The sequence below is a fragment of the Brachionichthys hirsutus genome, chromosome 7 (assembly GCF_040956055.1).
Source record: "Brachionichthys hirsutus isolate HB-005 chromosome 7, CSIRO-AGI_Bhir_v1, whole genome shotgun sequence".
NCBI lineage: Eukaryota > Metazoa > Chordata > Actinopteri > Lophiiformes > Brachionichthyidae > Brachionichthys > Brachionichthys hirsutus.
The window spans coordinates 11,022,262-11,047,870 of NC_090903.1; the positions used below are offsets into that span (position 1 = coordinate 11,022,262).

General features: G+C 42.2%; 1 protein-coding gene and 1 non-coding gene across 2 annotated transcripts in view; one reads left to right on the forward strand and one right to left on the reverse strand.

Moving 5' to 3' along the window:
* The window catches only part of LOC137896010 (ryanodine receptor 2-like), a 47,076-nt gene that overhangs the window by 17,352 nt on the left and 4,115 nt on the right, over positions 1 to 25,609 (reverse strand). Inside the window, exons 11-69 of the mRNA XM_068741540.1 lie at positions 25,335 to 25,499; positions 25,107 to 25,228; positions 24,836 to 25,019; positions 24,621 to 24,753; positions 24,347 to 24,442; positions 24,096 to 24,214; positions 23,732 to 23,877; positions 21,957 to 22,198; positions 21,467 to 21,659; positions 21,021 to 21,240; positions 20,798 to 20,902; positions 20,608 to 20,711; positions 20,396 to 20,479; positions 20,112 to 20,271; positions 19,554 to 19,701; positions 19,084 to 19,292; positions 17,864 to 18,038; positions 17,484 to 17,692; positions 17,136 to 17,322; positions 16,789 to 16,921; positions 16,482 to 16,596; positions 15,970 to 16,130; positions 15,659 to 15,818; positions 15,404 to 15,490; positions 15,086 to 15,312; positions 14,401 to 14,614; positions 13,700 to 14,311; positions 13,421 to 13,621; positions 13,171 to 13,276; positions 12,897 to 13,037; positions 11,809 to 12,085; positions 11,583 to 11,697; positions 11,250 to 11,382; positions 10,940 to 11,043; positions 10,650 to 10,785; positions 9,597 to 9,783; positions 9,024 to 9,132; positions 8,234 to 8,354; positions 7,856 to 8,025; positions 7,455 to 7,675; positions 7,138 to 7,228; positions 6,914 to 7,054; positions 6,292 to 6,455; positions 6,003 to 6,081; positions 5,730 to 5,819; positions 5,312 to 5,449; positions 5,082 to 5,159; positions 4,828 to 4,903; positions 4,601 to 4,745; positions 4,286 to 4,401; positions 3,884 to 3,960; positions 3,001 to 3,122; positions 2,806 to 2,855; positions 2,522 to 2,582; positions 1,917 to 2,164; positions 1,444 to 1,525; positions 764 to 894; positions 349 to 669; positions 21 to 258 (exon numbers count right to left, since the gene is read on the reverse strand). Coding sequence (XP_068597641.1) covers positions 21 to 258; positions 349 to 669; positions 764 to 894; positions 1,444 to 1,525; positions 1,917 to 2,164; positions 2,522 to 2,582; positions 2,806 to 2,855; positions 3,001 to 3,122; positions 3,884 to 3,960; positions 4,286 to 4,401; positions 4,601 to 4,745; positions 4,828 to 4,903; positions 5,082 to 5,159; positions 5,312 to 5,449; positions 5,730 to 5,819; positions 6,003 to 6,081; positions 6,292 to 6,455; positions 6,914 to 7,054; positions 7,138 to 7,228; positions 7,455 to 7,675; positions 7,856 to 8,025; positions 8,234 to 8,354; positions 9,024 to 9,132; positions 9,597 to 9,783; positions 10,650 to 10,785; positions 10,940 to 11,043; positions 11,250 to 11,382; positions 11,583 to 11,697; positions 11,809 to 12,085; positions 12,897 to 13,037; positions 13,171 to 13,276; positions 13,421 to 13,621; positions 13,700 to 14,311; positions 14,401 to 14,614; positions 15,086 to 15,312; positions 15,404 to 15,490; positions 15,659 to 15,818; positions 15,970 to 16,130; positions 16,482 to 16,596; positions 16,789 to 16,921; positions 17,136 to 17,322; positions 17,484 to 17,692; positions 17,864 to 18,038; positions 19,084 to 19,292; positions 19,554 to 19,701; positions 20,112 to 20,271; positions 20,396 to 20,479; positions 20,608 to 20,711; positions 20,798 to 20,902; positions 21,021 to 21,240; positions 21,467 to 21,659; positions 21,957 to 22,198; positions 23,732 to 23,877; positions 24,096 to 24,214; positions 24,347 to 24,442; positions 24,621 to 24,753; positions 24,836 to 25,019; positions 25,107 to 25,228; positions 25,335 to 25,499 — 9,179 coding nt within the window. The remainder of the gene's footprint in view (positions 1 to 20; positions 259 to 348; positions 670 to 763; positions 895 to 1,443; positions 1,526 to 1,916; positions 2,165 to 2,521; positions 2,583 to 2,805; positions 2,856 to 3,000; positions 3,123 to 3,883; positions 3,961 to 4,285; positions 4,402 to 4,600; positions 4,746 to 4,827; positions 4,904 to 5,081; positions 5,160 to 5,311; positions 5,450 to 5,729; positions 5,820 to 6,002; positions 6,082 to 6,291; positions 6,456 to 6,913; positions 7,055 to 7,137; positions 7,229 to 7,454; positions 7,676 to 7,855; positions 8,026 to 8,233; positions 8,355 to 9,023; positions 9,133 to 9,596; positions 9,784 to 10,649; positions 10,786 to 10,939; positions 11,044 to 11,249; positions 11,383 to 11,582; positions 11,698 to 11,808; positions 12,086 to 12,896; positions 13,038 to 13,170; positions 13,277 to 13,420; positions 13,622 to 13,699; positions 14,312 to 14,400; positions 14,615 to 15,085; positions 15,313 to 15,403; positions 15,491 to 15,658; positions 15,819 to 15,969; positions 16,131 to 16,481; positions 16,597 to 16,788; positions 16,922 to 17,135; positions 17,323 to 17,483; positions 17,693 to 17,863; positions 18,039 to 19,083; positions 19,293 to 19,553; positions 19,702 to 20,111; positions 20,272 to 20,395; positions 20,480 to 20,607; positions 20,712 to 20,797; positions 20,903 to 21,020; positions 21,241 to 21,466; positions 21,660 to 21,956; positions 22,199 to 23,731; positions 23,878 to 24,095; positions 24,215 to 24,346; positions 24,443 to 24,620; positions 24,754 to 24,835; positions 25,020 to 25,106; positions 25,229 to 25,334; positions 25,500 to 25,609) is intronic.
* On the forward strand, positions 18,446 to 18,518 carry trnar-ccu (transfer RNA arginine (anticodon CCU)). The gene has a single exon. It is a non-coding gene; the product is annotated as a tRNA-Arg (tRNA).

A 25,609-nucleotide genomic window follows, 5' to 3' on the forward strand; every position in this document is an offset into this window, starting at 1 on the left:
CTCTAGGCAGCATGCCTTACCGATAAGAATTCACAAATGGAATGAGGAGGGGGTAGAAGGCATAGAGGTCTCGGACTAGTACAGTGAACTTTTCTTGTATCTGCAGCTCTGCTTCTGACGTATCGCACCCCTCTGCTCTCGTCTTCTCCTCCTCCAGCAGCACACACGCTGCTCTCTTTGTCAACTTCTCCATCAGTGGCAGAAAGTGGCTCTTCAACAGCTCCGAGCGGACTTTGCATATGATTGGCTGAGAAAAGACTGAGAGGCATGACAGCTGTTTAGAGCGGGGGAAAGGGGGCTTATGGAGAATAAAGTAATCCACCCTATTATTGGACAAGAACACAATACCTGCCATCTCTTTTATCCAGTTACCGTGGCTATCCCCTACGTGGTTATGAATAATGCGGAGGATGTGGCCAAGTAGGTCACTGGCATGCTGAGGAATGACGGAAGTGCAGGATGGGCTGTCTGGCTGGCCCTCGGGGCCCCAGTGCCACCACAGGGACATGTAGCTGCACAGCATGGGCAAGCTGACCTCCATCACATGAACACAGTGGGCCTCGCGAGCTCCAGCACCAGAGTCTGCCAGCTCGTCCACTTCCCGCTGGGCCTGCTCCAGGGAAGGCAAAAGGGGACACATGTCCTGCACCTGATCAGGAAGTCCGAGCTCTAAAAGAACAGATACAAAGACCGAATGAGGGTGAAACTATTCCAGGGATAGAAGATTAAACGGAGGAAACTGGTGGTCGTCAGAGTTCGTCACCTTCTCTTTCTGGAGCGCTCACAGCATTGTAGATAGAGTACGGGTTGTTGTGGTTTAAGGCTGGCTCCAGAAAACAAACAGGAAAAGTCCCACTCAGGGCTGCCAGACAAACTCCTGCCGCTGGCCTGAGCCTGCATGGAAAACCGGCGTTAGGACACGAGCCTAGAACTGAGTAACGTCCACACCGTAACAAAGTCTTCGGAAAATGATGCCTGACCCAGATTCATCTCTCAGATAAAGCTGCATTAAAAATGTGTAATTTATTACATACGTATCAAGCCCAAATAATGCTGAATATAATCATGTATTTCATTAATTCTATGATTTAGAAATGTAATTAATAGATACAACTACAAAGCAATCAGAGGTTGTGCATCTCTGCAACTGGGAGCTCAGTCATTTGATTTTAGTGGTCATCCAGATCAATACCCAAATCAATTGGATTGGTCTTCTCCAAAAGTGTTTCTAAAAATATTTGCATAACCGCATGAACAATCTTGCAAAGAGGCCGACAAACTAACAGATAGAAAAATAAACTCTGGCAGAAACAAAACATCTTTAAGGGAGATCGATAAAAGAATCATTTTCATTTCGAAGTGATATGTGGAAGAAAGAAAATACTGCAATTATATAAAGATAAATCAGAATTCAAATCAGGCGTCAAAGTCATTGGGCAGTACCCCTCTATGCAGATGGTGCTCCTGGTGCCAAGAGCGTAGAGGCTGTTAAGGATCCTGTAACAGGAGATCTGGATGCTCCCAACTGGAAAGACAAGGTGATGCTTAGTGAGGAAGTAGTCAAGGGCACTAAGCACGAAAGCTAATCGCACATGATCACGGAGAGAGACAGGCTGGCTGGCTGGCTACTGATTCAGATAATGAATAATTCCTGTAAGTTCGGGAGGTTTTTGAGGGAAACAATAGAGTTCCTACTCCTCTATGGTCATAACCGAGATATTTAATGAGAGCTGACTTCAGATATGTGGAAGGTTGAATTGAAGGAGAGTGTTCCTCTGTGAATTCAGGAGGTGTCGTGCCAGCTGTTGATCTAGCTCAGTGGAAGGCAAGGCTAATGATCGAGCATGCTGAAAACATTTGGTGGCGGTTGTCAAGACGAGTGCCTTTTTTAACTATCATGCATCGCTGTCCCTTACCCAGGAGGTCCGTTCCGTAGCCTTGGAGACCAAGGTGCTGGAAGAGGGAAGTGAGGGTAGGGATAAGAATGGAGGTCGTGTAATTGAGAACTTTGGCCACTACTCTGGATTGTTGGTTCTTGCTCTGAGGCAGACAGGCCAAGGGCACAGAGAGGGTTTCCACAGTCGTCTCCAGATCAGCTGCAGCCTCCTCAAAAAATGAATGCAGCGATGCTTGGATGGCCTCTGGGGCTGACTTCACCAAGGTCCTGGGGTTAAAGGGTGTAAAACAAATGATGAATTATGAATTATCTGGGTGACGTGAACATAATATTAAAACAGTATAGAATTTGGCTGTTGCTGCCAAAATGGGGTTTTTAGAAAGTTATGAGGGAAGCCGTTAGTCTGTACCCCCCAGACAAGGTTGAATAACATCAATCTCTGCAGAGCCAGGAGTCTATCTTTAGCATCATGCATCAGATGCATTGTCCTCAGGGAGTGTTAGTGATGTCAAGCACAATTAGATAGCATCAGTGTATCAGTCACACCAGTCATCTCATCCTCATAGCAGTGTGACATTGATGTGATTGCAGGATCAGGCAGAATGTGAGAGCAGTGACATCTACCTGGCATCCAGGGCCTGAGACAAAACTTGGAGGCAGCTTGAAATTGTGGAGGCTTCATTTCCTGGGTAAAAATAAACATACAAACACAGAATGAATCTAGGATGTCAGCTCACACGCACAAATAAAAAGATATGCGAATGCAGAACATTCACAAATGCACAAGGAATGGGATGAATCAGACACAACAATGGGCAGACACAATCACGGCCAAACAACGCAAAAGCAAAGGAAGCAACAAGTAAAAAAGAACATTTCTGCTCAGTTCATTTTCACACAACCCTTACCAAAGAGTGAGGTCCTGTGTCTCGCAAGAGCTGCAAGCTTACAAAAGAGGCTGGATGTAAGGAGAAATGAGAAGAAATGGAAAGCAGAAAGAGGTAACTACGGGTCCTGAAAATTGCAGCACAGAACAATGTTAAAATAGAGAAGGAATTATGTAAAAACCAGTCTGCGAGTGTTATCCTAGAGATGGTAAATACCTTGCAATCATCTCCTTTTCCTTTTTTGAGGCATGGCTTCTGCGTGCACTCGAGCGGAGGGAGGTGGACAGGAAATAAAGATGGTGGCTTTTCACGTATTGTTCCAGTAGATGTAGGATAACCTGTTGAGTGGAACGCATGAACATACATCAACGTGTTTGAGCCACAATCTCTGTAAATATCCCCTGAGAACCTTCAAAGTCCAATAAAAAAGTAATTAGTTTAAATTGAAACATATTTTAGAAAATTCAGATCATAACTTGTGTCTCACAGAATTTTGTCTGTGGGTCTAAAGTCTAAACTGTGAATGCCTCTTTGAAATAATGGACACAACCCTGACCTGATGGCAAAAGTTATTATTTAGTGCAGATTAGTTCATTTTGATGAAATACCAACCATCCACAAACAATGAAAGACATGCATAATTGTGTGTGTTGCTGAATTGGAGGTGTGGGATGCAAGGATGTCAGGCATGAGTGTTCACTGACGTGGCTAAATGGGTCTGACTCATTGGTTCCCATTAATGAGAAATAAACCATTTTAATTTGCTGCCTCCTTAGAGGCAGGACAGTGTGGGAAGCTTTAATCAATGCTCTGATCACAATCAGCACGCCCACGTGGATTTTTGAAAATAGTTAAATAAATTACAAAGCCACAAATGGCATTACTTGGAGGGGTTGCCAAGGGTGACCAACATTCAGCAGAACTAATTAGATGACTTAAGTGAAATAAACTCAAGGAGAATAAAGAAAACGGCAGTGGAAAAAAAGTAACCTTGAAGATGACTAAGACATTTTTGACATTCTATATATCAAATCCTCACAACATGAAATGCAGATCACAGATTTTTTTATGTTTTGATATGAACTGATCTGAAACATGCCTTTGGAAAAAACGGTTTCAGTTGCTGGTGAGGCGATTTCTCTCCTTTAGACATTTGGCCTCTTGCTTGCATCACTTCTGGAAAGAAAAGCACAATGAAGAACTGAATTACAGTACACGCAATCGAACACCAAGACTACCAAGATAAAAAAGAAAAAGAGGCAAATAAAAGTTCTATGCATATTTTATGCAGGAAAGATCTGGGCCGAAATATTTTGAACTGGCTCAGTTTAAAGCGACAAAAACTAGACTCAAGAGAAAGTCATTATTGAATCATAAAACAAAGATTAATGCTATACAGTAATCATTCTCTTGAGTCATTCCATCCGGTGTTTTATTGTATATCCACAATTGTTTTGGTTTTTTTTTTGGTCTTTACATTTATTAAGATTTATAAGGTTACCCATCTCCAGCATGTGTTCTTGGACATCCTCAGTGTGACACAGCAGCGACTGGAGGAGAATCTGACCAAAGCAGTTGTCGACAACCGGAAAATCCATTTCCAGCATTTTTCTATCCCTGCAATAGAGAAATAATCAAATATAATCGGACACTACTAATGGAAAATAAACCTGACAAGTCAGAAAGTATAAGATGGGCTTGGGGGGAATTGGAAGAAGTACTATTGTATCGTTCTCTGGTACCTGGGATTTAATGCTGCAAGACCTGCTAAAGAGGATTAAACGAGTGCCACGACAGGATGTACATGATGTGTCACATAGGCTCATTTTGTACTCCCCTCCACACAGTGTAGCCGTTTAGCTGAAGGAACTTAAGGATATCCTTGGCCCTCTCTCTGAATTTGGTTTTCTCCTTGGCAGTCAGGGTATCATAGGGTACTAGCACTGAATGGCCAACACCTCCTGTGAAAACATTGATACAGTACATTGAGTTTTGTTATCTCCTGCGTGGAGAGGCGCTGACACTATGTACTACACAATGTACCTTTGCTCTCTAGATCTAATTTCTTCCTCATCGCCCAGGCATTGTGGTAGTTTTCTGCTAACTGCTCAGCCATTGCCTAGAAATAAGAAAAAGGGGAACGAAAGAGTGAAATGTACCGCACAGCTCTCTGACACATGAGTCCGGTGTGTGCAAATGCAAGGTAGATTTAAATAATGGTCAAGCAAGCACATCGGCTCAGACTGGATAAGATGCCCCTGCAGATTACATGACCGGAGAGAAAATAGATGACTTACACACTGGTCCCATGATAAAGTGATGCTGCTCACATCCATGGGTTTGGGGCTGAATGTTGATGCACCTTCAAAAGACAACTGGGGAAAACAACAAGCTGCTAATTACTCCATTAAGGAAAGCATGTAAAAAAAGAAAAAGTAGTGGAGGTGCTTTGTTTAGATTTGTTCAGATTAACTTTATTGATGTGGCGCCCAGCAGCAAAGTGAAGTGACCTATGAAGCAGACATACCTGTCCAGACTGAGAGACTGTGGGAGTACGGGTATGCATGCCGAATGCCTCTCCTTCTTTGGTCCTCTCTACGGTCCACCCAAAGGCCAACATGCTCTTTATGGTCTCTTTGATGGCCCAGCGGTACGCCTCCTTCTCCTGGAAAACTCAAGCAGTTCGATAAAGAAATTACTACAACTGAAATTAGCATATGGGCCAAGGACATAGGAGCAACCTTAAACTAGTTTGATATTTCAAAAACTTGAAACAACATTTGTTGTATGCTCAATACGCCAAGCATCGTGAACTGAGGGATTTTAATATTTTACATGCATCCTCATTTGGTATGCAGATGCCTCTGGGATTTGTCAGTTCACTCCTTTCTTTATTTAAGCCCCTTCACAGACAGCAGCCATAAAAAAAAAACTTCTCGTTATACCTTCTCAGCCAGCGCCCTGTATGGCTTGAGGAGAGGGTGAACCTTAGTGTTTTCACATAGCTGCTCCCCGTGGACCCAGCCGTTAGTGAACTATCAGAGGGAATGCATCAAATCAGTACAAAATACTCCTTCAGAAATGCGTGGGCGTCAATATGTTCGCTCCATCACACTATTGATAACCATGACTAACATCATCATTTGTCCTCAAAGGAGTCAATCCTCATGCATCAGAACTTAATCAACTGTTAGGAGAAATAATCAGTGTGTCATTACCTTTTCCAGTGACCACTTCTCATGAGTATGCTCTGCGTACTTGTTTACTACAAGCTCCAGTCTCTCTGGCACTGACACACTAGTGCAGGGAAATAAATAATGGATGGTGCTCTAGTGGGGCAGTAACACGTTTTAATACAGCAACACATTGTTAATGGAATGACTTATCAAGAGCATGAAACTATACTAACAGAAGGCAAAACGTCAATTCTGTTAAAGTGCAGTCTACAATATTTATGAGGCCGAACAGGTCATCACATTCATGAAAAAAATAAAAATAAAAAATTACTTTGAAGTATCAACAGGCTGGGGGTCAAAGTGTCCTTCTGAGTCCAATGAGACATTTCTCTCCATATGGGAGGTGCAGCTTGAGTCGACATGGTCGGGAGGGAGGGCTTTGGTCACTGCAGACAGGCACTGGACACACAGCCTAAATAACTGAGGCTCATACTCCTGTAGAGTTGGATTTGGAAACGCAAAAGACACAATACAGTTTTTATCTTATAAGACTGGGTCCTGACAGGCAGGGCAATAAAAGAAGACAAAGTGTTTTGTGGCGCTATATCTGTGACTCAATTTCTCAATCTTAGAACACCACTCAGTGCGGAAAAAAGCCTTTTATTTCTTATATTGTTATAATTCAATAACACAATGGTTACAAAGTTGGTCTCCCTGCTGGAGAAACACATTCCCTGAATCCTACGTGAACCAGGGATTAACGTGGCCAAAGATGTCAGAAGAATCTCTCATTGTGATGTCTTTACTTTACCAGATACATGCAGTATAAATACAAATTCTCATATTTTTTCTGTACTTTGAAAGGTCTTTTAACTATTAAAAACCTACACTTTTTCTAAGCAAGTCCTTCCTCTGAAGTGGCATGGTTGACAAGGATATTTAATATGGTTTACCTTTTTCTCCAAGGCCTTGAACACCCCCCAGAACAGCTTTCTAGACAGGTGGAGCTCCTCTTCAGAAGCCAAACCCTGGTCACCCTGCTCTCCAGTTACTGAGTAATACTTACACCTCTGCTCGTAGTGACTGGTCAAGAGCTGGTAAATAGTGACCATTGTTAAAAAATAAATCATTTAAATTAATGAAAGGATCTGCTATCATCTGTAACATGTGTGTCCACCTTCAGTGACATCTTGCTGTGGTGTGTAAGCTGGGGAACATCCAAGACCAGACGTCGAAGGAGAGGCTGCATCATGGATGGCTGGAGTTTGCTGAGGACATCAATGTGAAGATTTAGTCACATGACCAGTTTTCAGAATAATAACACATGTGACAGTGAAGAAGTTCTCTTCTTACTATTCGGTCATAAAACAGAAAAGCTAATTGTGCAGCAACTTGTACATTAAACAATTCAAAATTCCTTTCTGGAAAAAAAAATCAGACTCGTGCATCAACATCAGCAGTTCTTGCAATAGTTGAGAGTAGACAGAAGCTAACCTGCTCACAGCCAACAAACAATTTTCAATTGTGTCCCCCTGAGCCTTGGTCAAGCTAAGCACTCTGGATAGACTGTAGATTGTCTGGATGAAACTGTCCACCAATGAAATATGGTCATCCAAATAACAGAAATAATCGGAGCACTTGGTAATCAGGGGAAGAACAGCTGAGCATAGGTATCGATTGAGGGCCAGGGCCATATCAGTAGAACCTAAGTCAGCCTGCAAAGTAAAAGAGAGAGGGGGGGGGGGGGTCAGTGCAACAGATGGAAGTGGACATTCCTCTTATTGGTGACAGATTGTAGCTTGAACTGATGCGAGGTCATAGGTCACTATACCAATATTACACTAGGTCACTCAAGCATGTGAACAGGTCAACTAAATTACATTTGCTCCGCTCACATTGTCAATAGAGACAGCAGCCTGAAGGTCAGGCAGGAAACCAACTTCCAGCAGATGGAGAAGAAAGCTCTGGTTCTCGATGCCGTACACCCGGTCCAGAAACAGAACCATGGCTGCCTTGTGGTCTGGGCAGAACACTTTGGATAGGTCAGGGTCAACCACATGACCATCTGGCAGAAACAAGTGAAAGTGTACATTTAGATCAACATAATTTGTGTTGTACGTGTATCTATACCACGTGTTGGTGAGTACAATTCTTCACTTCGCTTCAATTACAAAAGAGAATAAAGACAATTATAATTTATAGACATCCACAACTGATAATCCGGTACTTATCAGTGGAGTTAGGTAAAATTCCCTGACAAACTTTCATTTCACCTGGAGACACTGAGGGGATTTGAAGGGAGATGCTGATGACGCCCTCAAGATCCTGAATGGGGATGAGAGACCTCAGGATGGCTCTCATGCGGATTGATTCTCTTTTGCCTCCTTGAATCAACTGGACAGCAATACAGTGCAACATGTTACAGGAGGTCAATGGTGTATTCTTGTGTACAAAATTGACATTTTAATATATATATATCTGCAGCGTTTGGGATTTACAGTTACATCAATTCCACCAAAAGATCAAGAGCTCATTTTTCAGTCTGAGATTTGTGCCAAAGTTTAAAACCTGATTACTCACTCTTTCTTTTCTTAATTTGCTGTAGTTGATTTGTCTCTAATTTATGCTTCAAATCCACTGTCCAAAGGCTTGCTTTATCTGCTATTATTATTGTATTTACATTTTAACTCTCTAAGATGGGCAAATCTGATTTTCTTTGTAGACGAGGAATGTCCACTATTTCTAACAAGCTTGAGCTAAGTTGACCACTTGACATGTAAACATGGTCTTTCCAGTTCCTATACATATGTAGAAGGCAGGTATCATACATCACTAGTGCCATTAGAAAACTATTTGGCAACTATTATTGAAGCAGTGAATCTCTATGGAAAAAAAATAGCCAGTCAAACGTTCCAATATTCATAATTTATGTCGAAACACGGGCTCCAGTCCGTGAACCAAGTTAGTCTGCGACAGGTTTTTGTCTCTTTTTGACCTTTTCTTTCAACAGCAGTTTGCAGACTATTGCATGAGGCACCAGCAGAAGGTCGGGGAAACACTCACATGCATCTCTGGTGCACATCGGCCCAACAGGTCGATAAGAGCTGAGTAAAAGGTCATGATGGCATGCCCCATGTGAATGAGGTCCTCGCCACTGTCCTGGACGACATCTCTGTTACAGGGAACAATCCCAACAGTCAAAAGTTTGTTGTGAAATAAAATACATATATAATGGTGTTGTTTCCCAGCTAACTAACGTTCTGGGACTTATTTCATACTTATTAGGTTATTCTTGTATTTTATGAATCTGTATTAATACTACTAAGTGAAAAATGTTCCCAAAATCATGCAATCTGTAGCATAAAGACATAAAGAGAGTCACATGTATGGAGTGTCATATGCCAAGTGGCACTCCTGAAACTGACAGAAATTATCTCCACTTGAAAAAGTGCGAAATATTTAGTCACCTTTTTTAAATCATATTTGCATGAATATTTATGGGCTTTGTCATATTTCATTTTCATTTAAAAATACATTTTTAAAATGTTTTTTATTTTATTTAAGGGCTAATGGAGCTTTACTGTCAGCATACACACACACATGAATAACTCTCCTTACTCCACATGTAAGACTGACAGTGTTCCATCCGACTGGTTTGTAGTGCAGGTCGCATTTCTAGAAGGATCGTCTGAGATCCTGATGGCTTCCTTCATGGCTGCAAGGAGACCATTTCCCTCCTCGCCTTGCAGGGCGGGCCCAAAACACTCCGGCCGACGAATCAAAAGCCTCAACACCTCGTAAGCATTCTCCTCTACACTCTCACCTGTGGTAAGAAAAGACACAAAGTATCAAACTAGTCATCTGTGGGCAGAGTGTGCGAGAGGGCATTTGTTAAATTGTATTTAATTTTTCAGAATGGAAATTGAAGAACAGTAGAATAATTATTCTCAAGTTAATAGCTGTATGTGTGTGTGCTCATATGCTGTGGCAGAAACAGGTGCAGAGGATATCAAAGAGAAAGCCAATGCTTTTTGTAAACTGTCAGCACCCTAAAGGGCAATTTGATCTGATGGCTTCTGGGCACAGCCATAGAGTAAAAAAAAAAAAAAAAAATCTATATGGGAAGCACTATGGAGGTAATTACTTCTGATGCAAATAGTTTACAGTAGTTGGGAGCACAAAATTCAATCTGATATCTGAGAATTGCTGAATTCAAAGAACGAACACAGAAAGAATCAATATCAAATTAATTATGGGTCAGGAGAGCAGATTTTTCAGAAGAGTAGGCATTTAAGTTTAATCGCCTGTTTCCATTCTTGTAATTTAAAAAAAGTCCCCTGGGATAGCTCAAGTATAAACACGCATCATGGATTACTGATTTTCTTGTCTTCGTGACAATGAATGAGCGAATGGTTGCCCTCAAGGTTCTTGTAATGTAAAAAAAAAATAAACATTCATCTCTTCATCTGGATCTCCTCCAATATTTTCTGCCCCACTGAGTTTCTTGGAACTGTGTCAAAATTTAAGTGTAACTGACATCAATCACAAAAATAGCATTATGCTGAAAAAAAAATCTAGATCCACTCCAGGTTTTTACAGATTCGTCCTTACTGCATGCCGAACACTTCTGTGAAGTTGCACTGCAATATGTGAGTTTTATGAGTACCGGTAATAATAAGAACTTGTTACCATTACAGAAGACAGCAAAACGTAGAAAATCCAGGTAGCGCTCGCCCTCTACGGGGTTCCATTCAATATCAGGGTAGCCTTTAGCCACGAGCAGTTCACAGCTCTTGAGACCACAGCCAGCAAGGTAATGAACAACCTGTAGAGAAAAGGCAATTTACTTATTGGGAGTTACTAAAGTTATTGGACTGATAAGTGGGAAAGAGAAAGGTTGAATCTCTATTAGAATGTTGCCTCTCTCAGACACTATGAATAGCAGCACTGAGGGGGGAGGACAAGGAAGATGAGCTCACCTTCTCCAAATCAGGTTCCCTCAGTGCTAAGGCCAGCTCATTATTATCCATAACTGAGGCTGCTGCTACATCCAGCGGTGTAGCCCCACGCATGGACGGTGACGCTAAGGGACAAGGACATAAAATCCCTCTAAACGCCAACTCGTGTACTATACATAGGATGTCAGGAGATTGGGGTGTCTTATTGTTTGGACAAGATCCTGACAATGTTTGTCAGAATTCAGGTTGTGTCCCAGAAGTCAATCTACCGGTATGTTACTTTGCAAACAGTGTGTGCACTGGAATAGAATAGTAAGAGTATAATATTTACCGAGCCCGACATTACTGTTTTCCAGTAAGTAGCTGAGATGGTCAAACATGGCTCCCTGGTTGTGACGGCTAATGCGGCAAAAATAGCACAGGAATCGGCAGCAACTGGCTACCATCTTGGGAAAGGTTATCTCCTAATGACAGGAAATGAAAGCATGGTTAAATAACATCTGTGGGCATATATAGAACAAAATAAACCGACTGCGCTAAAGACATCGTTGACCATGCATTTTTGCAACATCAACTGGGCCTTATTTCTGCAATGTTAACCATCACATTAAAGATTTGCTTCACTTTCTCCATATCATCACAAAAAAACATCTGTTTGTCTCACCTTTGATTGTCCTTCTCCAAGAACATTGACCATCACCTCCATTACAGTCTCATGCATCCCCAAAACCCTCATTAGGTTGGGGTGCTGGTAGAAAACATTATTATTCATGATGTCTCTGTCATTAAAAAAAAAAAAGATAATGGAAAAAAATGAAACCGTTAGAATATATAAAAATTAAACTGTAACTAATTAAGATAATAATCAGAAGTTTTCAAAAGACGCCTACCCGAGCTTCCTTATCATTAGCTTCTCTTCTTCTTTCCCCATGCGGACACTGAGGAGGGCACGGATTTGGCTCAGGTAGGACAGGAGAGCCATGGTGTCCTGCACCGAAGCCTGACTGATGGTGTAGGCTCTGCAGAGGGGTCCTGCCATTTGGCCCCTGAGGCCCTGATACTGGCGGTGCAGCAATGAGAAAACTGACCTGACCAGCTCAGGGTTCTGCATCTCAGTCTCTTGAGCCCACCGCACCATCGTTTCAGAGATCAGCGTTTTTAGGGACTCTGAAGAAGTACCAGCAGTTGGAAAAACTATTAAAGAATGGCCTTCCTATGCACAAGGACAGTGAGGTGCAAAATATTAAATCTCCCCACAAATCCAGGAAAGAAACAGTCGAGGCAACAATGTTCTTTTGCCACTTAGATTATGTGTGTGATGACGCTTTCCATTATAATTTACTTTCTAGCATGCTTTTCATGCACGCAACTGCTTGATATAAATCCACTTAAGAGCTTATGTAGGCTTTGCAGCTGAACACTCTTTATATTGACAACCTTGAAACAGGCAACATGTTCTCCGTCGCACTGTGAGCTAACCGTCGGCTCTGTTATCTGTTTCTGCCATGTGGGAATATACTGTCCAAAAAATAATAATAATTCCTTTGCCACTTGTGTCTGTGCATTTGACCTTTCTGAAGACATAATCTGTCTGAGCTCACCTAATAAATCTCACAAAAGCAAATGTAATTGTCTTAAACCCTTGACAAAAGTGTTTCTCCGCCACATTCTGCAGAAACAGATGTTAGACTGACGACATAGTTCCACTTCAAATTGAAACTAAACAATTTGGAAAAACATGTCCAATATTTGTACATTGTCAAAATGTGAAATCTGCACCACATTAGTGATCGATGTCTCAAATTTCAAGAAGAAAAAAATATATTTACATATATACACAGTCTAAAATAGGATTACAGTCTTGATATTCTCAGTCATAGTCCTCAGATTGTACGTGAATCCATACACAGGGAAATTTATTGGGTTTAAATGTGACAAAAGGCAAAAAGAAGGGCTTTGATAACGCAGATTATCTTACTGCCACTCTGCCGTCTATTTTCCTCCACTCCTGTGGGCTTCTTCTTCAGTCCAATCACTCTCGTCACTAAACGAATAAGACGCTCTTTTGCAGATATCCCAGCATCCTCTTTATCCTCTGTGTCACTGGCCAACTTAATGCCTACACAATTACAGGACAAGATTAGCTTTCCATTGTTTCAATCACACCAAATGCTGTCATAAAGCCCCATTTATAGTTCCCCGTGGCTAAATGAAGCTTAGTACTGAATCAATGAAAGATGAACAGCTCCAACCACAGTGTGTGATGAGGAGGGGGTGGAAGTCTTGCAGGAGCTGCTGAATTTCCATTGGACACGGACAGTTAAGTTCATTCTCTCTGAAGCTCAGCAGCTGATTGATCTGCAACGAGATATGATTGCACAACCATAATAGACTGTATTATTGCAAAAGCAACAATTACAACATGTACAGCCCCATCAACATCCAATCTTAAAAACTACTTAAGGGAATACATTTTTCAAAATCTATTTCAGGCCATTTCACCTGCTCCTCCGGAGGTGAACGGAACTCCTTGGTTTTGCGAGCAGTTAGAGCTGCAGACATGTTGAGCGCTTGCATGACCTGGTTATAGCGAAGGCGTTGGTTCTCCTGCAGCTGATGCACAAATTTTTCCGAAAAAGCAGCCACAGCTTCCACCCTGTGGCGCATCTGACAATCACACAGGTAGGACAGCAAGTGGCAGAGCTGGAGAAAGAAATGCAGGAATTTTAACGTTATTGTTTTAGACTGATTTGAGACTATTTCAAATGTCTGCCCATTCACCTCAAGTTTAACAGCTTCTGGAAGCTTCATTTGAAGGAGTCCTTGATTAGGGGTGTCCTCATCTTCTTGCTTGATACCATTCCATTCTTTTTCATCAACGCTTGCCTCTTCTTCCTCTTCCTCCTCTGTGTTTTCAGGATTTGAAGAGAAGACCCCCGGCTCTATCAGTTTCAGAACTTTCCCAAGGTCCTCATCCCTAAATACCCCAATAACCAGAAGGGTGCAGAACAGCCTAATTGAAGGAACAAGCATGAGCTCAATGCTGCCCCCTACAGGATCTGTCACACCCTGTCCCACAGCCCTCATTCCAGCAGTCAACATCTCCACAGTCAGCTTCTTCAGTACATCCAGAGGGATTTCAGGGCTGCATGTGTATGCTAGTTCAAGTTCAAAATCTCCATCTTTCCCATCACTTCTAACAAAACAAGGAGATGAGAAATGCATCCCTGGTTTAAGGGACGTGCTCATACTATTGCTGGGAATACAATTCCCTCCTTTAATGTTATCACTGAGGCTGGGGAAAAGGCTGATTCGTCTGGTCTGGTCAGTCAGAGGAACAATGTATTCATGGTTCATCATGAGACGTGCTGTAGCGTGGCTGCTGAGGTGAACCTGAAGAACAAGAGGGACCCTTTCATTTATTTGTTCCTCACTGCCAATCAATCAAAAGAAAGAAAAGCATAAAATGAACAAGCACTCGCCTGAATAAGCAGCTCATAAAACACAGAGCGGAGAAGGCCATGGAGGCGGGGACTCTGAATGGCGTAGAGGAATTGGGATTGGTCCACGTGACTGCACAGGGCGTGGCAAACTCTGGTGTTTCCAAGGGTGCATAAAGAGCAGTACAGGAGGAGAGTGCGATGGTGAAAGGTCAAGAGATCGCCAACTTCCGACAGCTCCAGAATGTCGATACACCTAGGCAGTGAAAAACAGAGTTACAGGATTTCTTGTAAAACTCTTGTTGATAGCAGGTGGAAAGAAAGTCGCAATGATGTTATTTACTGGGAAGTGTGATCTGTGGTAGTTGATTAGCCTTTTCACATGAGACGAGCACAAAGCTGAGAAACTACATGCATAAAATGATTCTGCCGTCCAACAGTAACCATGAGCATAAATCCCCCTGAGACAAGCAAGTCTTGCTCGTACACAAAGTCTATAAATGTAAAGTCTTACTTGCCTCCACACAGTATACTCTAATGGGTGTTTAATGACATATTGATGTAAATTACATTCACCTCGGAGCTTGTCTTTTCACACTTGTCCACTGGTTTTTAAAAATAAAAAACACTGGATGGATTCATGCAAAATCTACAATGACAGCAATATAAATTGCACAGGCATCACTTACTGTAAACCCAGTTCTAAAAGCATATATTTATCTTTAACCTGTTTTCATCGGGGATCTGGAGGGTCATGTCTTGCAAAGCCCCAGAGCACTGGATTCTCCATCCATGACGCTCATCCGGCTCATCCACCATCACATTTAAAGCCTGGTCTGGTACTCTGGTCCATGAAACTGGGCTGAGATGCTGGACCTGAAGCCTGGGAGGACACTGAGAGGTGGCATTCTTTCTCTGACTGCGAAGCAAACCTGCTGATAGCGGCATCACATTCTGCATGGAGACAAGAGCAAAAAAGTGAGACATGAAAACAGAGTTCCACTAATATTTTAACGAGAGGACGAATAATAAAAAGCTCCTCTACCTTAATGCTACCCAGTTCAAACTGAAACATGGTGCTGGTGGTGGGTTTGACAAAAACAGCAGGAAACAGCTTCGTACTGGCTTCCACCTGATGACACAACTCAGTTCAGTCACTATAATGACTTCAATCAGTTATTCTTCCGAGCTCCTCATATAGAGGTCGATAAGAGGTCAAATGAAGATTGAATTAAGATATAAATGTAATCGTTTAACAACCGTAGAGAAGAGGAATGTTGATTGTGTCCGTGTGACCTACTTGGTAGAAGGTGGCCAACTCCATTCCGCTGGAGGTAAAGGTGAGCAGTCCGGTGGTTGTGTCGATCAAACAGCCAATCTCCAGGCCTGAACTCCGTCGACTCCGGGACAGGCCCGTTGCCTCTCCGGCACACACCATGTAACAGCTGCTGCGCTTTACACTGTTAAAAAGGAACAGAATATTTGCAGTCGCCAGGGTTCTCATCTTTTATCTCGACTTATCGAATGGCGCGCCGTTGAATCAGGTCAAGCCTGCAGCTATTGCATAAGGAGGATATAGTGAAGTCAATATAACTAATTTGGTGAGCTCACCTTTCTCGGACTTTTCCACTGTCGTCTCCCAAGGTGATGGTCACAGTGTCGACGCTTTCATTGTCAAAATGTTCACCATGCTGGCGAAAGCTGGAGGTGACCCAGCCTACCCATACGTTAAACGGTTCCTGGCCTGGAAGAACCCGCACTGAGTAATAATACTGAAAAACATTAGAAAGAAAAATACTGCAGAATTAGATGGTTACGTGTAGTATTTGTATTTTGCATTCCTTCTTCTTTAATTGTAGCTGATAATTGCATCTGCAAAAAACTACTATAGTATAATCTAAAGCATGCACATAAACCCTTTTGTAGAAATTTAGTGTCAGAAGTATCCAAATACATTTAACATCATTATGAAATCATTAGAATATATTATTAATCCCAGAGTGAAAATCTATAAACTAGCTGCATTGCCCTGGGACTCCCGCATGGCAGGTGATAATTCTACCAGTGAACCACCAACGCTGGGCTTCTGCATGCTATGACGGTGAGGAAATGAAAAGCCTTACTCTGGCGCTCTGGATAAGGTGATCATGGTTGTCCTTGTCAACTACAACATCTTCCAGAAGCCGTGCAGACGAGTTGCTGCTGACCAGGCCTGGTTTAGCTCTCTTCATCATAAACCTTAGCGAACACAAACACACATTATGAAATCCTATACATGTAAATAATTTAATCACCTTAATAGGGAGCACGCATGATAACATAACCAAAGTAACATGAAATACACAGCGTTTTTTTCTGTTTCCTTCCATATTCTTAAATGAGATTCAGAACATGAATTATGATCCCGACATTAGTCTCTCTAAAACAAACCGTTGTTTCAGTCTTGATGTTTTCTCCTGATAGTGATCCTTCTGGTTGAGCTCATCTCTTGAACCAGCGAAACTGTGGGCTGACTTCCTCAGTACTTCAAAGTCAGAGTCCACTTCCTCCTCTTCTTTCCTTCCTGAAAGGACGATGGGAATTAATTGCAGCTGGGGCCCCTGGGAGCTTAAGCACAGCAACAGCTCATCAAGGTCATAATGGTGGAACGTGAGTAACTGGATAGTGGATTAAATGGAAATGTTAATGTTACATCAAAGTAACAACCACTTGTTCTTTTTTTTATCTTATGATCATTTGAACGCTCTGTATATGTTGAGTAATAACATAATCTGAACCTGAAGAGAGCGTGTTGGACGCCACCGGCATCACCCCTGCCTCTGGGTTAATGAGGATGGCAGCACATTCAATGGGCATGCTAAGCCGGTAAAAGCCCATCCCGCCTCCACCATTGTGGTGCACAAACGTCCTCTGGCAGACCCTCAGGCTGGATAAGGAATCCACTGGGCCGCTGACTCTGGTCACCTTGAATGAGGTATAAAATAATATTTGCAGTATCAGTGTTGCAAGTTAAACAACCTTTCATCCCACTGGGGACTTTAGATTTTATATTAAATGATAAAATTCTGCACCGTACTTTCGAAATACCGGTAAGACATATTGTCCAAGCTATGGGGTAAACTAACCTGCAAATTGTGATCATTGGGCATTATGGCGGTAAACTGAGGCTGATTCCAACTCATCCACAATACTGGGTTTCTGGACATGTTGAGGGCAAATGGCTGATATCCCTCCTGTTGACCACAGGCAGCAAAGTACTGCAGAGAGACCACTTGGCGGCCCAAGTTGAGCCTCCCCACCTGGTTTACACCAACACTGACCACAGGCAAGAGACCTGGGGGAAAAACAAAATGGGTAAAATTTCAACTAGATTAGCATATTTAAGTTTGAGATAGTTTGGTGAGAAGGATAATACTGTTAAATTAAATATAAAGGGATTGGTTTAGTATGTTTGAGTTTTATGACTAGTAAAAATGATATACAATATTGGGACAAAAGCGCTGACCATCTCTGACGTCAAAGTCCCGGGCAGCCAGCTCTGATCCTCTGTCATTAAAAAGCAATTCTCCATTGAGTGTGACCATCATGGTGCGTTGGGTCATGTCCAACAAGCAACCCACCACGTCACCCTTCTGCCACCGACGTCCCAGGGGGTCAATGCCCCGATGGCACCACTGAGCCTGAATGCAACAGGGAGGCATCCACAAATACAAACAGGAGAACAGGTAGAGAGAAAAAAAACAAGCCAAGAATGAGATAAAATAAAAAAAAAATCATGGAATCACCGTCAGAGATTATAGTGGCTGTGTTCAATAGTTCTCATATCTATGTTACAATTGTTACACAGCATATAGCAAGTCAATGTTAAGAGCTACCTTTTAAGAGATCATATACTTCCTCTAATGCAAAACTGAACCTACAAGCTCTTTGGTGTAGGTGTATTTAAAATAATGTGCTCCAGAAAAGATAATAAAAATAGTCATTGTCGGGGAATGCAAAAATATACAACTCTATAAATTGCAAGAATGCATCAATCAATATGTTCAATATGTCACATTATGTCATGCAAAATGTCATCCATTCTGAAGCCTCGGTGGCCTAATGGATAAGGCACTGGCCTCCTAAGCCAGGGATTGTGGGTTCAAGTCCCATCTGGGGTGTTTAGAAGCAGATTGGAACCAATAAACTGCTATTCACCTTTATTGCTGATTGATTTCAGGGTTAAACAAAATGCACTGGTTTGTATGGTTTTAAAAATATGTGTGTGATTTGTTTAGAGGGGCCCCTTGTACTAGAGTGATCCACAACGCACAAAACACACCGTTTTGTGTGTTGTGGATCATGTGTGTGCAGCACATCATTTTTGACAGAAATATAACTTTATTTATTTACTTATTTATTGATGATGATGATGAATATATTTATTAGATAGAATGTTAGAGTACAAGTACAGTCACACAGTAGCATGTATTACAGTACAAATAAAGTCAAACATCCTGTCTAAGAGGAGCATTTCAAAAAAGCCCTTGCGGTCTTGTTTCCGTTGAAAGTCCTATTAAAAGGAAGATATTGAGAAAGGGTTATTGGGTGGGAGGTACAGTAAAATAGAGAAGACAGAACATTTAAAAGGTCAACTCAACAATGTCAAAATCCATTTTGGGGCTTATTGATGTTTGAATGATTCTAAACATTAATGTCAGGAAATGTCAATTTTGAGTATCTCACCTCAAATCCATCGAAGACAAATGCCTGGTCATCTGAGCCGAGGTCTTTATCGGGGCGACAGCCTGGCCGGGCCCAGCCCACTCCCATACTCCCTGTTGTCATTATTTCATATTCAAAGTACCACTTCCCTCGGGTTACAGCATTCGACTTATCCGGTCTGAACACGCGACACTTCTCAGCAGAGAAGAGACATGGATTTGACAACACGGCTGTGAACCCAAAAAAACAGAAGAAGAAAAAAAGTATCCGCTAAAAGAAGCTCAAAGCTTTATGGATTGTGTCCACATTTGCAATACAACTGCAAACTGGTGTTGCTTTAAGTCCAGTGTTTTATTCTCTGAAATGGTGAGACAAAATACTGTGCCTATAAAAAAAAACTGTTCCTAATTAAGCTTCAGTCTTTTTTCATGGCGGTTGGAATAAATGAAAGCGAAACTGCGCTTTAAGTAACAAAATGATTTTTGACATACTCATTTTGTGGCTGAGGGGCTCCAGGCTGTAACCGTAAGCCAACAGAGTGCAGACAGCATCACTGACACTCTCCCTGCCCGCTCTCCTGGTCCTTTCATCGAGGAGGCTGTAGGGAACGAGGTAGGGGCTCTGCTTCGCTTTCACGTCCTAACAGCACAAACGGAAACAGAACAACATTGATGTTTGCAGTGTCGGAAGTCATTCTATGTTATGTTATGACAACGAGAAAATATACAGGGATAGTGCATTAAACACAGTGCATGTTGTTTCTGCTGCTGCAGTTTTCTGGTCAAAAGCACCCAGGAATTATTGTTGTCATCTTCATCACCAATAAAATCTAACTTGACACAAAGTGGGAATGTTTTTTTTGCATTTTTCTTTCAGACATTTTCTTCTTCATTCTTTCTTGCTTATTACAAGCAACCCATGAAACACACTGTCATATTGGATAATTCTGGTGAATGCAGTTCTGTGAGTTCACATTCATTATTATATCAAATAGGGTAAAGGTAAATGAATAGTGTCCATCCTTCAGTGCAACAGTACAGAACACAAACCTGTTGGGGTCCATACGTCCTTTCCTGTTTGATACGCTCTTTGGCCCATAAGTTGTGCTCATTCTCTGCCAGCATGTTTACCGCTTCCTCATGAGTGGTGCTCAAACACACCTGGCTCAAGTCTACAGGTGCGGGTCTGTAGCCGCCAGGCTGCTCATACCTGAGGAAGGGAATAAAAAAGACAAGAAACTCATAACTCTGTTAAGCGAACCCTCCCAAATGTTCATTATCTGTGATGACTCAACAAAAAAATGCATTTAAACACAACGTTAATATGTTCATACTTAATGGCTAGTTGTATGTATTTTACTCGCTCCTCACTGTGGTCGTCAGTCAAGCCAATGTGGAAACCAAGGGCAAGTAGAGTCCTCCAGGAGAAAAGAAAAACACACACAAGTATTCACAAAAATATCTGAGAAATAGCTCAGTTCCATGTTTTCGATGAACGCATCAAAAATAACCATTTCAGCAACATGAGGCAAATAGCGGCGCTCACCTGAGTTTGTCCTGCGCCTTTATTAACTTCTTGTTCCTCTCCTGCTGTGGCAGCTTAGACAACGCCACCAGACTGGGGTCATGCCTCTTCACTTCATCGCTCACCTGTTTGACGTTCACTTTCTGTTAGCTGCCGGTAAAACGAAAAGGAACAAAACAAGACGAGTTTAAGCCACCACTTTTCAACTTACCGGCCCGTACGTCCATCCGAGGCAAATCTTATCCGCTGCCCAGAGTTCATGGATGTTCTCGGCCATTTTCTCTCGGATATCCTCAAGCTGTGGGGGCAACGCCACCTACGAGGGTAGTATGAGTGATGTAAGGGAAATGGATGCTTCTATGTTATTCATGATAATGTTTCCATATCTAAGAATTGGTAATTAAAAGAAACTGTTTAAAAAAAAATAAAGGCACCTTGCTGAGGTCTACTGGTATGGGGACAAATGTCACTGGGGTGGCAGGCACTACGGGGCCGATGAGTTCTTGTTTCCCCTCTGCGTGATCCCAGATGTATTTCGTACATGGCTCTACCTTAAGCTTTACTCTCGGGAGCAGAGCATCAGAACATGGAGCGAAGCGCGGCGGGGGTAAGAAGCGGAACTCTCCATGCCTTCCTCCGAACAAAAATCGAATTCTAATATTCCAAAAAAAAGACGATAAAAAGACAAGGAAGGCATTTACTGAAAGTGTTGACATTACTTAGCAGTCACATAGCAATAAATACAAAATAAATACGAATGATAAACCTTTGAAAGACACAGCCTCTTTAAATAAGTTCTACTTATATCTGAATACTACATCAAAATTAACTTTTACAGTCATTTAGGCCGGTTCAACAAAAGTTCATCACAGCTACTCACCTGACTCCAGCGGAGAAACTGACAACCGGATGGATAAGTCCCTCATTACTGAAGTTCTCAAACATTCCCTGCACTGGGAGGCCGTTGACTCGGAAAGAGATGCAGAGAGCGCCAAGGTCGAGGCAGCAGCTGACCACATCCTCACCTCTCAGCAGGTGAGGGAAAGGAGAGCTCACCCTGCGGCCCACGCAGCCTGAGATTCAGCAGACAGAGCACGTATCTTTTCTTATCATTCGTTTCTCATTTCTCCTCATGTCTAAATGAGACCGCGCGTCCCAATATTCCATTTGATGGAATTCTAGTGTGTTTTTGTCGTAGAAGGGTGAAGGGTATTTTATTTTTTCACAATTTATCACAATTTAACTCTGAAGTTAGTAAAAATAAAAAGTGATGTAAGACCTAAACTACTGGAATATGAATGTACAGATGGATATATATATATTTCATGGAGTTCTTCGGTCTCACTAAATACAAAAAAATCTCTTGTCACCTGACCAGAGATGAAGCCCATCGAACCCGTAGGAGCAGAGGTCATCGCCGAGCCCGTTGCCCCCCCAGCCTTCACCTCCTGTGGGCCTTGGCCGGTAGCCCTTAGTGGAAGCCCAGCCAACTCGCAGGTGTGTGGGCTCAGACGTGAGGAAATGATCGACGTGATCCACAACCAGCTCGTAGTACCATCTTCGATGCTGGGCTGAATCGTCCCCCACAGCGAGGAAGATGTTTGGTCTTAAGCTGCAGGAGAAAAATGTGCAGAGTGCAGAACTCAAAAAAGGTGCCAGGAAAAGAAAGAAAATCACGGTCTTTGTTAGATTCGCTTTGTTGAAAACTTTTTTATGATCCTGCTTGCAAGTATAACGAATGAGAAGAGGAAATCCTGGAGAGAAAAATACAATGTGGAGAATTAAATGCATTGCATGTAATATATAGCCATCAAAACAATGGGCAATTTTCTTTTTGGATGGCAGCTTGTCTCTTATTCTCTGCAGCCCATATCAACAAACCTCATAGGCACAGTGCATCGCATTGTTATAAATTAATTCATGGGCAAATTCTGCACCGTAATCCTCATGACCTCTGAGCATCAATGCAGAGACTGAATCGCCAGAAATGATTGGAAACGGCACATGAAAAACTGAAAGATACAGAGGTGTAGTGTGTGAAATTTAGTGTGGTCCACATATTGTCTGGAGGATGAATGCCAGAGAAGATTAAGGGAATGGGTAAAAGACAGAGAATACTCTGACTGACTTAAGGTGATATAAAAGATTGGATAAGAACAGAGAGGAGAGTTGAATGAAAATTTGAAGAAAAAAACAGTAGCTCATTCCCTGCATAATTGGATTTACACCGTCCACATGGTGATCTGGATCATCATCAAATGGTTCTAAATTGGTTCTAAACCTTTCCTGAAAAATTGATCAAAAGCCATCCAGAACTTTTTGCGTTATCGTACTAACAAACGGATGGACAGACTGACGGACAAACAAATGCCTGTGATCACATAACCCCCGCCTCGGCGGAGGTAATAAAGTAAAATTGAATGAGATGTGAAAAGTGGAACATGAGTCAAAGTGACAGAATGAGAAACAGCTTGAGGAAGAAGGGAAAGCTGGGGAATGGGCAGAGAATGTGTGAAGCACAAGAAATATGAAAAACGTTATTGGGCCTCGGGAACTAAAAAGAAGAGAACAATATAAAGTATGATTATGAAGGCAGCTGCTGAGAAAAGATGAGCAGACAAAGTAAAGAAGAAGAAAAAAAAAAGGAAATGGAAACTGTCTCAGAGACAGGAAGAAAGCATGAAATATAACTCTCCAAAAGTCCAAAATCATCTCCGCTGAGCCGTAACGTCTCACGCAGTGACCATGCTCATGTGAAGATAATTGCTGCAGCAAATGAAGAGACAGCAACGGAAAAGGCAAGGAGCGCTTCATTTAATTTGAATCCCACAGAGAGTTCTGGGCAGAAATATGAAATAGCTCTTGTGTAAGGGATGAGGACATCCTTATGATGGCAAACTAATAAAAGGATACCGAGGACTGCAAAAGAGCCATCTCAGCAGCGACAGATGGCATTCAGTGGCAAAACAAATTCAACAGCGTCAAAAGAAGATGAAGGAAAGACAAGAGGCAGACTCATTTTAAATTTATGGGTTTATTAAAACCTTTTCCCGTCTATAGTACTCGTGCATCATGATGGAAAGCCCAGAGAAAAACACTAAATTAAACTAAACTAAACCATTGGATTAGGAGATCTCAGTTGTACCTGGTGACACGATTAACCAGACGTGTTTGGAGCAGTAAGTCTCGGTCTGGCAGCAGATTGTCACAGATGAGGTTCTGATTGGACCGCACCGCAACACCATGGCAAACGCACAAAGAGCGCAGCACCTCCAGGACCTGGAACAAAGGCTGTCAGCCCCCGCCATCCAGCAATTTCTCCACAAACACATGAAAATCATCCCATATTAGGGAATGACTCATAAACTGCTATTAAAACCAAGAAAATAATTTCATGTCATTAGTCTAATTCCCAAACCAAATAGAAAAAAAACCAAGCATCAGAAACAGCAGGTTATTCTTTTTTTATGATTATTCTTTAAAGCATACGCAAATGTTCTAAGCACTACCTTGGGATTGCGTCCATGCAGGTCTAGAAAGGAGATGATGGCATGAATGTGCCCCTTTTTGATGACATTGAGCGCTTCAGGACTTTCCTCAAGGACACACTGTAAAACCTCCAAGACTCCTGCGCACAACAGCATGCAATCAACGTAACAATCAACAAAGTATGCCTGGATTATACCATTGCATACTGATGTAAAGAGAGAGAAAAAAAACTTTAATGATGTGCAAATAAAAGATTGTTCATAAAACCAACCAGCAGAGGCCTCCAGTCGGTCCAGTCTGCTAATTAGCCAGTCGAAAGACCCTGAGAAATGTGCACAATTTGCACGGTTTCCCCTGAGCAGAGCAGCTGAAGGGGTAAAAAGAACAATCGTTTTGCATAATTTTAAAGATATAGTTTAAGGAAAGTAAAATGGCATATTAACAGCTCAGCAAACACCAAAGCAAAAATAAATGTATTCTTCTTACCAACAGACAGAAGGTGGCTCTGAGCCATCTCTATTGAGAATACGCGTATAAGTTCTCACCCAGTAGGTCGTAGAAATAGTTGAGGAGGTCCTCCCACCCTTCTCCTGTGTCGCTTAGGCGAGCTTCGGCAAATGAGGTGGGACTGTATTGGTGAAGACGGTCAATGCAGTCTAGGACCAGATCTATCACACCCTGAGAAGAAACAGCAGGCGCACTGACGGAGCCGTGACACGCATCGGGCGTAGGTTGGACTTATTCACTGACCCAAGCATACCTCTTGTTGAAACATGTTTTGACGATTTATCAGCGGCGTCACATTGTCCTGTTTGACTACATGGTCTAGCCCCGCCGCTGGAGGTCGAAAATAATGAATCAGATCCTGCAGACTACTCGTGACTTCCTCTATCGATGGGCTGATGGAAGGCATGTTCGCTTGTTGACTGAAATCATCCAGTCCTCTGCAGAAAATGGCATTCGTTCCATCAGTGAATGGCTCCCCTTAGTCTGGCATCCAGAAATGAAAGTCTAGACATGGCATCCGGCACCTGATAAAGCCAGTGAAGAGGCGATTAGCACTGCGGATCAGTCTGGCAGTGTGGAACTCTTCCCTCTGTGAGCGGGACAGTGTCAGCCCATCGTCCATGTGACCCTCGCTGTGCAAAATAGCCTGGAAAGACAACTTACAATTGATTCAAGTTATACCCTCTTTATATATATATATATATACACACAAGGACTTTCTTACAATCACGCTCTTGACTCTATAGGGTTACCTTTCGCTGAGCTACTCCCACATGTGCATGTTTTCCATCAAGTGCTTGGTAGGTGAGCCAGAGTCCAGAGGCTACATGCTGAACATAACAAATGGAGTCTCCATACTTGATCTCTGGGATCCCCATGCCATCAATGGTGGCCTTTGTGCCAGAATCAAGCTTTTCCTAGAATTGAACAATGTGAAATGTATCACGATTATATGTTAATGGAAATAAAAACTTCTGCGATGAACTATTCACCACAACGTTGAAGCAGCTTATGTGTATGTGACCTT